The 11,722-nt window shown below is 39.0% G+C and overlaps 3 protein-coding genes across 3 annotated transcripts in view; 1 reads left to right on the top strand and 2 right to left on the bottom strand.

Moving 5' to 3' along the window:
* Nucleotides 1-5,580, bottom strand: part of acaa2 (acetyl-CoA acyltransferase 2) — a 12,355-nt gene extending 6,775 nt beyond the window's left edge. The window contains exons 1-6 of the mRNA XM_050052258.1: nucleotides 5,424-5,580; nucleotides 2,750-2,916; nucleotides 2,499-2,627; nucleotides 2,177-2,293; nucleotides 1,883-2,030; nucleotides 1,555-1,730 (exon numbers count right to left, since the gene is read on the bottom strand). Of these exons, the coding sequence (XP_049908215.1) occupies nucleotides 1,555-1,730; nucleotides 1,883-2,030; nucleotides 2,177-2,293; nucleotides 2,499-2,627; nucleotides 2,750-2,916; nucleotides 5,424-5,439 (753 nt within the window). The 5' untranslated portion in view covers nucleotides 5,440-5,580. The remainder of the gene's footprint in view (nucleotides 1-1,554; nucleotides 1,731-1,882; nucleotides 2,031-2,176; nucleotides 2,294-2,498; nucleotides 2,628-2,749; nucleotides 2,917-5,423) is intronic.
* A 188-nt stretch (nucleotides 5,581-5,768) lies between these two features.
* On the top strand, nucleotides 5,769-8,154 carry mrpl40 (mitochondrial ribosomal protein L40). Its single transcript, XM_050052260.1, has 5 exons — nucleotides 5,769-5,963; nucleotides 6,124-6,201; nucleotides 6,929-7,084; nucleotides 7,417-7,498; nucleotides 7,627-8,154. The coding sequence occupies exons 1-5, from the start codon at nucleotides 5,902-5,904 to the stop codon at nucleotides 7,852-7,854; spliced, it is 606 nt and encodes a 201-aa protein (XP_049908217.1). The 5' UTR covers nucleotides 5,769-5,901; the 3' UTR covers nucleotides 7,855-8,154.
* A 150-nt stretch (nucleotides 8,155-8,304) lies between these two features.
* On the bottom strand, nucleotides 8,305-11,379 carry c8h22orf39 (chromosome 8 C22orf39 homolog). The gene is made up of 3 exons (XM_050052261.1): nucleotides 11,279-11,379; nucleotides 9,243-9,410; nucleotides 8,305-9,124 (listed from the first exon to the last, which is right to left on the bottom strand). Exons 1-3 carry the CDS (start codon nucleotides 11,306-11,308, stop codon nucleotides 8,993-8,995), a joined length of 330 nt encoding a protein of 109 aa, XP_049908218.1. The 5' UTR covers nucleotides 11,309-11,379; the 3' UTR covers nucleotides 8,305-8,992.
* Nucleotides 11,380-11,722: the final 343 nt, after the last annotated feature.

Raw genomic sequence — 11,722 nt, 5'->3', positions numbered from 1 at the left:
ACATTTAAGACTAGACTTAAGACTTTCCTCTTTGATAAAGCTTATAGTTAGGGCTGGCTCAGGCTTGCCTTGTACCAGCCCCTAGTTAGGCTGACTTAGGCCTAGTCTGCCGGGGGACCTCCTATAATACACCGGGCACCTTCTCTCCTTCTCTCCTTCTCTCTCTCTCTCTCTCTCTCTCTCACTCTCTCTCTCTCTCATGTCCTGTCCTACATCTTGCTAACTCAGCCGTACTGCATGTCACTAACTCAGCTTCTTCTCCGGAGCCTTTGTGCTCCACTGTCTCGCAGGTTAACTTCTATCACAGCAATGCCTGGATAGTGTGACGTGTGTGGTTGTGCTGCTGCCGTGGTCCTGCCAGATGCCTCCTGCTACTGCTGTTATCATTAGTCATACTTCTACTGTTATTATACACATATGATTAGTCTCTCTCTCTCTCTTATAAATAAGATTGATTGATTGATTGATTGATTGATTGAGACGTGCCTTGGGAATTTAAAAGAAAGGCACACCTTAACAATGACGATATGTATCAATGCTTTCACATTATCTTTATATTAAGATGTATTTTATTGTAAATCAAAGTGTCGAACTCTGAATGACACTATTCATAACTCCTTAACAACTAAATGGGTGTTAATAGCATTTCACGTAACAGTAACTGAACATGTTAAAGATGAAATAATAAACTATTCAAAATATTTAAAGGTATACTTTGCAGGATTGTCTGATACTGTTTGTAAACACGCTCACTAGTGAAAGGAAAAGTAAAAGCCAACCCCCGATTCACTCTTGTTTGGCGTTTCACCTCACTGTATTTGCTTTTTTTTTCAGCACGGTGTCTGTTGGAGGCATATATATTTTTGTTTGTTTATTCTATCCATATCTAAACAAGGTGAAAATACATATACACATGCAGTTATTAAACTGAACACAGGGTGAAGGATTTATGTGTGAAGGGAATATAGGTAAGCTCCAGGTAATAAATATCAGGTGTGGAATGAGGAAGCAAATAGTTTTTGACTGTGTTGGGGAAGCATGTTGAAAAGCATGAAGTATCAGCGTGAAAAACTGAATTGCTGAATGGAATAATGTTTACATATGGACAATGCTGTCGCCCTTCTGTGTTATGGTGAGCATGTGTATATTGTATTGAGAATAAATGGATCGCCAAATCTAAAGACATAAAGCACACTGGACATTGGTTTATTGTTAGCCCAGAACACGCGGCCGGAACAAGTGCACGCGTTTGCCCCTCAGTGGCTTGATAAGATATTCTGTTTTGTTAAAAAGTCACTACAATCTCTTGGATGCCTGCTGCTGTGTCCTGGTACCTGGTTGCTAACTTTTTATAAAGCCACAACCTCACCTGAGCGCTGTGGGGATTCATGCCCATAAATATCCCAAATACAGAAAATAAGTAGAAAGATCCTGCATGGAATATCTTTAAAGTAAAACAGAATATTTGTTCTATGTCACTAGAAATATTAACATAAAAATAAACTGATCACCTCAGATCCTGAAAAAGAGTTAACACCTCAGGCGTAAACTCACCGAGGCATTGGCAGCAGTAACAGTCCCTCCCTTCTTAAAAACTGGAGGCAGTTTGGCCATCTGTTCCAGTGTGGTCTGTGGACGAGGGTGTTCGTCCTGAGCCATGGACACTTTGCCTTTCTTAGCTTTCACATCGATGGGAGCAATCTCTGCCGTGAAGTGACCAGCCTCATGAGCTGTAAATAGAAAACAAAATAACTATTAAGCAAAGTTAACTTCTTAACTCCAGCCTTTCTTCTTAAAAGCAAAATATTTCAATGTTTTCATATGCAGGGTGAGCAGACTGAGGGAATATTAAAAAGATATCAAAGAATTTGACCCATCTTACCTGCCTTCCACTTTTGTTGTGTCTGGTGTGCGTAGCTGTCAACTTCGTCTCGTGTGATCTGGTATTTCTCGGCCAGGTTTTCTGCTGTGATGCCCATTGGGGTTTTGATGTGCAGGTCAGTCAGACCCGCCCACAAGGTGTCCTCCAGCTGTCAGGCAGGCGAGGAGGAGAGGTTTTTATGTTTGTGTCAAAAGCTTCGGGGGTGTCATAACAAGCTGTCTTTGTGGCCATCACATATTAACTTGTGTCAAGTGTTGGGGATTATAAAGTAGAGAAAATCATCCATAAGCCAACCTTGAGATCGACTCCAAACTTCGTACCAAATCGTATGTTGCGAACAGCATACGGGGCTTGGCTCATGCTCTCTGAGCCTCCACACAGGACCACCTCCGACTCCTTGAGGCAAATCTCCTGCAAACACACAAGGTAACAGGGTTTTATTTTGGAACAACAGGACAAAAGTCAAGACACATTATGTTGAATTGATATATGACATTACACTTTTACTAATGTTGGGACCATGCTCGCTGTCACTATATAACAGTGTACAATATTTTGCATTATTCTACGTTTGTGTTTCTGCCAGAATGCTTTTCGTTCTCAGTGGTGTGCTTACTTGAGCACCGTTGATAATGGCCTGGAAACCAGATCCACACAGTCTGTTCACAGTAAGAGCAGGAACTGGGATGGGAACACCGCACCTCAGACCCACATGGCGAGCAATGTAGGGTGCATCGGCTGAGCTCTGAAATAAAAGGGGTAGGTTAAGAGAAATTAAAAGGTGAGGACCAAACCAAGGAAACTGGGCAGCACACAAATAAGCTTGCTCTGTTAAATGTGGGTGTTGATCTGTTGGATTGTAGGCACCTGCATAACATTTCCCATGATGACACTGTTTATAAGTTCTGGTGCCACGCCCCCTGCAGCAAGGGCAGCTTTGGCAGCATGTTCAGCCAAGTCTGTTGCACTGTGATCCCTCAGCACACCACCATACGTACCAAACGGAGTGCGCTTGGCAGCTACTACAAATACACCTGAGGAGAAACAGAGTATTTTAGTACAAGGACAAGGACTTCAAACTGGAGCTGCAATAATTAATCAATTAGTTTTAAACCATTAAATCAATCACCAACTTATTTGATAATTGATTAATTGGTTTGAGTATTTTTTTAAGAGAAAAAGGCAAGATTTTTCTGATTCCAACTTCTTCAATATGAATATTTTCTGTATTTATTTAACTCCTCTATAAACAGTAAACTAAATATCTTTGGGTTGTGTTATATAAATAAAGCTGTCTTGCCTTGCCCTGCCTTGACTGACATTTTTCACCATTTTATGACATTTTATACACCAAACAATTGACAAATTATTCGACAATGAAAATTGGAGGAACAAATGCACATGTTGTAAATAATGCGGGGCATGTGTCCCCTGCATCCCCTCCGAAGTCTACACCTATGCTACCCACCGCTGAGCCACAGCCAGAACACTAACATCAGATGGATCAAACTGGACTGGAGGGGCTAGGGAAAGCACTACCTCTGGATTTTCAGTCCTCAAAGTAGAGTAAAAGCTCTTTGTAATGAATATTTTTCTCACAAATGGGCATTTTCAACTGATTAACATCAGGGTTTTGGGAGAATTATTATGATTTTTTTTAACCAAATAGAAACTATGCCTATTCATTTTTTACATAATTCAATTACAGCATTGAAACAGGGGTGTGGTGAATGTGTTTTCAAGGCAAGGTAAACAACATTTGTCTTCTTCAAAAAAACATGCTGTATTAAAGAAGACTTAAGGATTTAGTGGAATCTGGTGGCTGCAGTTGCAGATTGCAACAAACTGACACTTCTCCCATGTGTCAAATGTGTAGGAGAATTACTGTGGCACAAAAATGCAAAAACCTAAATGGCCCTATCTAGAGCCAGTGTTTGGTTTCCGTTCTGGGCCACTGTAGAAACAATATCGTAGACAGTGGGAGAGGACCCACTTTGCATGTAGATATAAAAGGATCATTCTAAGGTAATGAAAACACAACAAGAAAACATATTTATTATATTATATTCCATTTCTGCCAATATATCCCCCTAAATCCTACACACTGGACCTTAAATTGTTTACATCTTTCGTAACTTTCTTCATCTGCAAACACTTAAAAAAGAGAAAAAAGTAATGGACATTTACTTTTTTTTATTACCCTGGACTGTTTACTTTATCTAAACCAGAATTGAAAATAACTGATTTAAAAGACATGCACATGTATCTCAACATTCTGAGTGATGGATATTGCTGCAATAATGCAATAATGTATTCATAATAAACAAGCAACTAGTGGTATGTGGGTAGGTCAGATAGTTATCTTAATATTCTTTGTAGATAAGGCTATTAGTTTATTCAGACATTGAACTGTGGACTTCCCTCTGCTACGTGTCAGGGGACGCAGGATGCCTTGACCCGCCATGGCATTTCCTACTAAACTTGTAACACCTGACTTGTGCCAGAGTAGTTTGTTTAATGTTGTGCAATTTGTTAAACAAACGTTAAACAACTTTAAACAACAGGTTAAACAAAGCATGTTTACACAACTAACTGCTTTGGGTTTTGTGGTACTTGTATGTGGTACTTGTATTTTATTTGAATTTTCCATTTCATGCTATTTTATACATCCACTCCACTAAATGTCAGGGAGTAATATTGTACTTTTTACTTTGCTTTACATTATCTGAGATCTGTTGTTACAACTGGTTCTTTTTCAAATACTGTTTTATATCCCACATGTATAATAAGATTTACATAAATTCAGCTACACTTAAGTAGTAAAAGTGTGGGGAACCTAACCTACCAGACTGCAGCTTGCACGTTAATGGTTCAATCTTTATAATCCAATAAAGCAGGCTACTGCTTGTTAATATGACATTGTTAATAATCTACCTTGCTTGATTTAATGCCATTAATTTTACAGAACACAATGCCAAGACTTCTAAGTGGAATAAACCTTACCTTATTTCCACTGAAATATGTCAGTTATTAATTCATATTTCTACTTCTGATACATTTTGCTGTTGATATTTTTACTTGAACAAAGTGTTCAAATGTTGGACTTTTTCACGCGAGTAACGTATTGTACCACTGTTATGTTACTATTTTAACTTAAGTAAGGAGTTCTTCCGACACTAATGAAGTAATTCATTTCGATCATTATTATAATTTGCACTGAAATAAATTGAAAGGTAAAGATTGGGATGCCATCAACAAACAGCTGTTGATGATCATGGCACCGTCTTGTCACCTTTCGCCTATTTTGCAGTGCCGTTGTGATCACAAAACGTTTTAAAACTGTCCTCACATTAAGAATGGGCATAAAGTCAACTTTAAGGTGGAGACATTCATTTTAGATCAGTAATGATCCCACACTGAGTCATAGATAGGACAAAAGTAGCCCAAACATTTACAATAAAAGCAGCACAGCTCAGGTCCACATTTATCCATTCTTGCTTATTTTTTGCTTCCTGTTGTGAAGTGAAATGTGTTTGTTTACCTCTGATAAGCGCCATGATGCTGAATCGGTTCGCCACTGTCAGGATCAAACTTCAATCTTCGTGTGGCTCTGGACCAGTGTGTGGTGATCAGCGTATAAAAACCTGAGTCCTGCGACCTTTCGCCTAAATAGCAGCACCGGCTAACTTTCCACTCGTGCAGTCAGATTCGACAAAAAAAGTTACATATAAATTCAAACTAAGACATTAATAAATATTTTTAAAATATTCAGAGAGTAGTTTATTTTAATATTTATAGCACCGACGAAGTATTGTATCTTTAATGCGGTTTATTTTTATTTTAAGCAAGACAAGTATACTCGAAAGTGCGCCGCTGAAATCAAAAGCGTGGCCGGTCGATTACGTCATCTTCTCGCGACACGTCTGCCCTGTCACTCAGGCAAGGGGACAGGCGAAACAACTACATGTGAACATTTTTATGGCAAGTGAGTTTAAAGTGAAACAACACGCAGTGGAAACATGTCTGTGGCTTTATCGCGCTGTCTCTGCAGGGTTTTATCTCGACACACCGCTCCGTCAAGGTGAGTGTTTGTGCTACGATGTGAAGAGCTAACAAGGAGCTAGCTACCTGGAGCTAACATGGCTAAGGTTATTCAACAGAGAAATAATGCTAAATCAATACTGTGGTTGATAAACACCCCCGCGTGACCCGTGTTTTGTTTGTTACGTGTTGTTCCGCAGCTACCTGTTGGGAGAACGTGCTGTACAGAGTCCTTGGCTTGCTCCTGTGATGACACTGAAGACTTCTGCCCCACTGAGGTATGATCGAGGCTGGATAATAAATCATCTGCATTCACAACCAGCAGTGAAGTTCAAGGTTCACTGCATGTCTGTTGTGTTTTGGTAATTACATGAATTTGTTGACGAATATGCACCACTAAAACATTGCCTAATATTAAGACAGGTCCTGCATTTAACTGCCAATCTAGTGGGCCTGTTTTAAATAGGCAGTTATTTCATTATTTTATTTATCAATTAATGCCCCAAAACTGTTTCCAGAATCCAACATGGCATCTACATATTGTCCAAATATGTAATTTACAGTGATGTAAAATGAAGAAAACCAAAGCAGTAAAATAACCCTCAATCTTGAGAGGCTGAAATCAGAGAATGGCATCGGCCTTGTTGCTTTATGATGACCTCATTATCAAATTTATTGTCACTTCATTTTCTGTAGATCCGTCAATTGATTAATTCACTAGTTCAAAAAAACTAAGCTGCACAACAAAAGTGAGCGGGTGTTATTTCAGCGCTGATTGATTTCTGGATCTTTGTGTGCACTGCATTAAATGGTCACAATGCAGAGGGCTGGACGTGGGGCTAGAGGAAACTCCTGATACTACTCAGTCACACATGTGTACAGCCAAAACCCAAAATCACGTTTAATGTCACAGTATCAATATATTATATTCATATATATCCCAGACGTTTCAAAATATTTCTGTGGCTGAATGTGCTAACGTAGATATGTGCTTTGTGTTTTAAGAGCGGAGCCCAAAAAGAAGAAGAAAGTGGATCCAAGACGGGAGCAGATGATCAGAGAGAGGATGAAAAGAAAGCTGAAGAGGCTGGAGAAGATTCCACCTGAGCTTATCCCCATAGAGGACCAACTTATTCCAGCCAAATGCTTGGATGAAACAAGGTACAGCTCATTTCACTATTGTCCACACTGTCATGTGTAATTAATCTGGTCAGATTTTTGCCAGGGCATGTGAACCTGCCTGCAGTGCTGGGTGTGGTAACATACATTAAAGAATGAAGCTGGTGTTGTTCTTACACATTAAAGCATCACAAGAACATTGTCTAATGACTACTCGATATTAAAATTACACATCTTAATTTATTTTATGGATTTGCCTTTATGCGTCATTAGTCTTTCTTGGACTTACTGTACCTTTTGTTCTCTCCTTGCTACTGTGGTGCCCGCTGACTTTAGAGTGCTGTAAATTGTTTTTTTCTTCTTCTCTTACAAAGGGAACGCTCTGTACCGAGGCTGTCATTTGAAGAAAGTGAGGGTCGAGCCCTGCTGCTGAAGAAGTGGAGTATATACAAACAGGTCACCACTTGCCTCTTACACCTTCACCACTTAAGATTTTACAGAGAATCTTACCTCTGACCTCTGCTCTCCATCATGAACACTTAGTGGGCCATATTTGATGCTCTGTTCTGTCTTTGTTCTTGCAGGAGCAGCACATGGCTGAAGTCCAGGCTGTTGAAGATGCTATAAAAGCACAGAGGGAGGCGCTGAAGGAGCTGAAGTTAGAGTCTGAGGAGCTGTATCAGGCAGCGCTGAAGCCAGACCCCCTTCTGTTTCCCTTCACTCATGAAGGTCCTGCCTACACACCACCAAAGACTGATTATGAAGCTCCTGATGGGAAATACACCGACATCACTAGAGTTTACACGCAGTGAAGGACAAGGAACAGCTGTCGGAGCAGCCTCTGTGTGTTGTCATGTATTTAGTGTATTCGTACATGATTCAGTAAGCCAAGATGCAGCCTTTAAACAGCCTGCATGTGGAGGTGTGAAGGACACTTTGCAAATGTGTTTCTGTGTTTCTTGAATTGTGCAGCCAGCTCAGCTGTTTCATGTCAGAATCAAATGCAACAACATTCATGGAAATTATGCGTTGATTTTTTTTGTTCACATTCACATTTCTGTATAAAACTTAACAAAAGAAAGTGGAAAATAAAGTGTACTTTTTTTTATTGATCCAATTTTTTCAGAGTAATTTTAGACAGTTAAAGGGTAAAGCCATATTAGATTACATAAGGCAGAAAACTGCAAATGCACAACTCTGTGTGAGGTGATACTGTGAAGCTGAATTCTGTCATTAATGTATTAATAATATATTATCATGGACAAGTATCTACAGCATCAAAAAGAAGAATATTTACCTTGGTTGAAGACAATTCATATGGTCCTTTTGAGAAATGCTGAAAGGCTTACTCAGGCCAACTCGCCCGTTCGATACCAACAAAGACTGCACATTACGTGTTACTACATTCTAGTGGAGCATTAACATTTTACTTTATAACTTATCTAAACAATGCACAATAGATCCTTTGTTTCTTGGTTTAAATATGGAATTTTAAAAATATATCCACTGCATAATTTGACCCGTTACTGCCCTTTTCTTACACTGTACACAGAAAAACAAGGCAATTACTATTAAAACTCATTTACAATGAGACTGAGTGAAGTCAGCCTTTGTGATTCAGTTTACACAAGCTTTAGAGAATTATTTATAATGGGCAAAAAAACAAAACAAAAACAACAACCCCAACACTGCCTTTGCAGAGATCATATTGTAATTCATTAGTTGAATACACGCTGTCATCCCCATCATTGACCACTAGGTGCTGCTACCACTGTTTCCATTCAGAGGCTCACTGAGTAGAGCTGGAGGTGGCAATATGTGATGACCAGTCTCTCCAGCACATGGCTCTGAACGATTTCATTAAGTCTGTTATGTGACAAGAATTTTGAATCTTCATTTCACTTTGCTTTCGCCGCCATGGAACAAAGACAGCAGGTCATTAGTGACAGTTCAGGAGTCCTGGGGCTTTTCCTGATTCAGGGGCATGTGCCAGTCTCTGGGAGGGTCTCGCCTTAGTTCCCACACTGGGGTGAAGTTTTTCTGCTCTGCGACTCTGTTCCTCTCACTCTTCTGCAAAGCTTCCTGCAACACAGACATATAATTTATAAAACTGTCTTCAAGTGTTTAGATGTATTCTTCAGGACATTAATAAAGGTCACTTGTTTATGTCTTTAAACAATGTGATTTCCTGCTGCTGTACCTTGGCCTCTATGCCTCTGTGTTTCTCCCACTCTCTGCAGTTATGGTAGTCCTCTTTCCACTGCTGGCAGGATGGGGAAGTACCGTAAGCGTAATAGTGGTGGAAACGGTTCCTCAAGCTTTTGCAGTGTTTGAATTCACTCCAGTAGTCATCGCAGGCTCGGGGTGGCTGTACCAACAGACAAAGGCAGGAACTGTCACCAAACCAACTTCAAAAAGTATTATTTTGACTCCCTACTGTTGAGTCTCTGGTAAGTATGTGCATCACTTCCACTTTTCTAGTTACACCAAACAAGCTCATGTTAGATGTAAGGATCAACCTGAGGAGAACTCAACATGTGCAGTTGGTTATGGTTTTCAGTGAGGCCGAAGATTGTTTGTCTTGACTGACTGAGAATTGGTTAGCAGAAAAGAGACATTATTAAATGAAAATTAATCAAATCATTGGAGATAAATGCCGTTGTGAAAAAACTGTGGATAAGGGCCATTCTGATACTAAAATTAAATAAAAATGACCTGCTATAAACTAATTGTGAAAACATGCAGGATTCAATCATTTCATGCCATTTAAATGTAGATTATTTCACTATTTTTAGCATTTATTTTGTCTGTTATTCATAAGATTATTTTTTTTATATTTTATCCATTTAAAACTTTGGGTGTGCACATGATAGAATTTATGAACTGTCCATTAACAGGAGGCTTTCTAAAACACTAAGTAATACTGTTTAATAAATAAAATGCAATGGTGTTTACTTACTAATGATACCGTTAGAGAAAAAGAATATACTCAGAGTCCACAGGAACACCACTTACAAACTCTCCATTTTAATTAGGATTCAAAAAAGAGCAATGAAATTCTACAAACACCTAAAAACAAGGGACCCCAACTCATACCATTACAAGGCTTTACTTTGCCAATAAGAGAACATAGAGAGGAGTCCTCTCAGTTAGTCCTCTCGGTCCTGAAGCTCCCCTCCTCTAACAGCACAGGGCTTCAGGACAACCCTTACACAATCCAGCCCAGTCAAATTATAGTTAAAGATAAACCATTGGACATCTACCACAAAAACCCCAAACAAACATCAATGCTATTTGGCCCTGAACAGACAGTACACAATGGCATACTATCTGACCGCTGTGACAGATCACAATCTCAGAAAGACAATGACTATGTACAGACTCAGTGATCACAGCCTGGCCATAGAGACTGGCAGACACAGGCAGACCTGGCTGCCTAGAGAAGACAGGCTGTGTCAGCTCTGTCCTCAGAGACAGGTGTAGACAGAGCAACATTTCCTGCTAAATATAAAGACATCAGAACAAAGTTCTTCACAAAAATTAAATGTAAACTCCAAGAATTTGATACACTCTCTGACCAGACTAAAATGCAACATCTTCTTAGCGCTATAGATGCAGCAAGATATGTCAGTGCATGTCACAGCCAACCAACAAAACAACATATAGTTCATCTCATCACAGATCACACTGTCTTTTTATTTACTCCTTCACTTAATACGTTTTTTTATCTCCTTTAAAATGCATGTCTTAGTATTTGTAATAATACACTGTTGTTAAATGTTTTTGAATTTTCACTATTTTCAATTATAATTGTGCTTTGGCAACCCATAAGAAGTGTCATGCCAATAAAGCTTACTGAGTTGAAAAGAGAACAGCACCTCCCTCAGGTCGCTTAGGTTTAGATGAACCTCAGTGGCTCATCTAACGTTACAACCATCTATACTTCCATGTATTTTTCTATTTTCATTGACTATAGCAAAGGTAGATTTCAGATAATGCAGTGAATCAGGTAAAAAACTGAGGGTTTCTGTTAAAACCCTTTAGTCTAACTGACATTGCTAACGTTAGCTAAGGTTACTTCGGCAATTTAGCAACGATAGCTAATCACCTTGCTGACTATTTGGGTCAAATTTGGCTCTTTCCACTTGTTATCAGGAATATCATGAACAAGGTAAGTGAAATTTAAACAGGACATTTGGCTAAAAGCGTAATTTACAAAATGTTTTAATTAATTACCCTCCACGATGCTCCACCAGACCGGTCCATTGCTAGCCTCGCTAACCAATACAGCAACACTTCCGGTTCGATAGCGTTTCACAATAAAAGCGCTAAAACACGATTCTACAGCCCTTACTTTGAAGAAACTCATATGAAGCACTTTCCAGCCGTAAACATCAAAATAAAACAGGAATTTGTGTATAAAACTAACGATGATTGACTTAACATACCATAATTGTAGTAACCATAACTATGACCATTTCATTTTAAGTTACTCTGCATTTGATATGTCAAGAACCTGTTTTAGACAGACATTTCTTCCTTCACCTTTTTGGGTTTTCCCATTATCTATTGTTGTTATAAATAATTACTTGCATATTTCTTGTAATTTTATCCCGTTGTTACACTGTCTAATTAGATCTAGACAATCAGTTATAAATCATAAATAAATCTAATTTGAGT

Source organism: Epinephelus moara, chromosome 8 (genome assembly GCF_006386435.1).
Source record: "Epinephelus moara isolate mb chromosome 8, YSFRI_EMoa_1.0, whole genome shotgun sequence".
Lineage (NCBI taxonomy): Eukaryota > Metazoa > Chordata > Actinopteri > Perciformes > Serranidae > Epinephelus > Epinephelus moara.
Note: the sequence above shows the minus strand (reverse complement) of the source record. Positions and strands in the feature narration are given on the sequence as shown.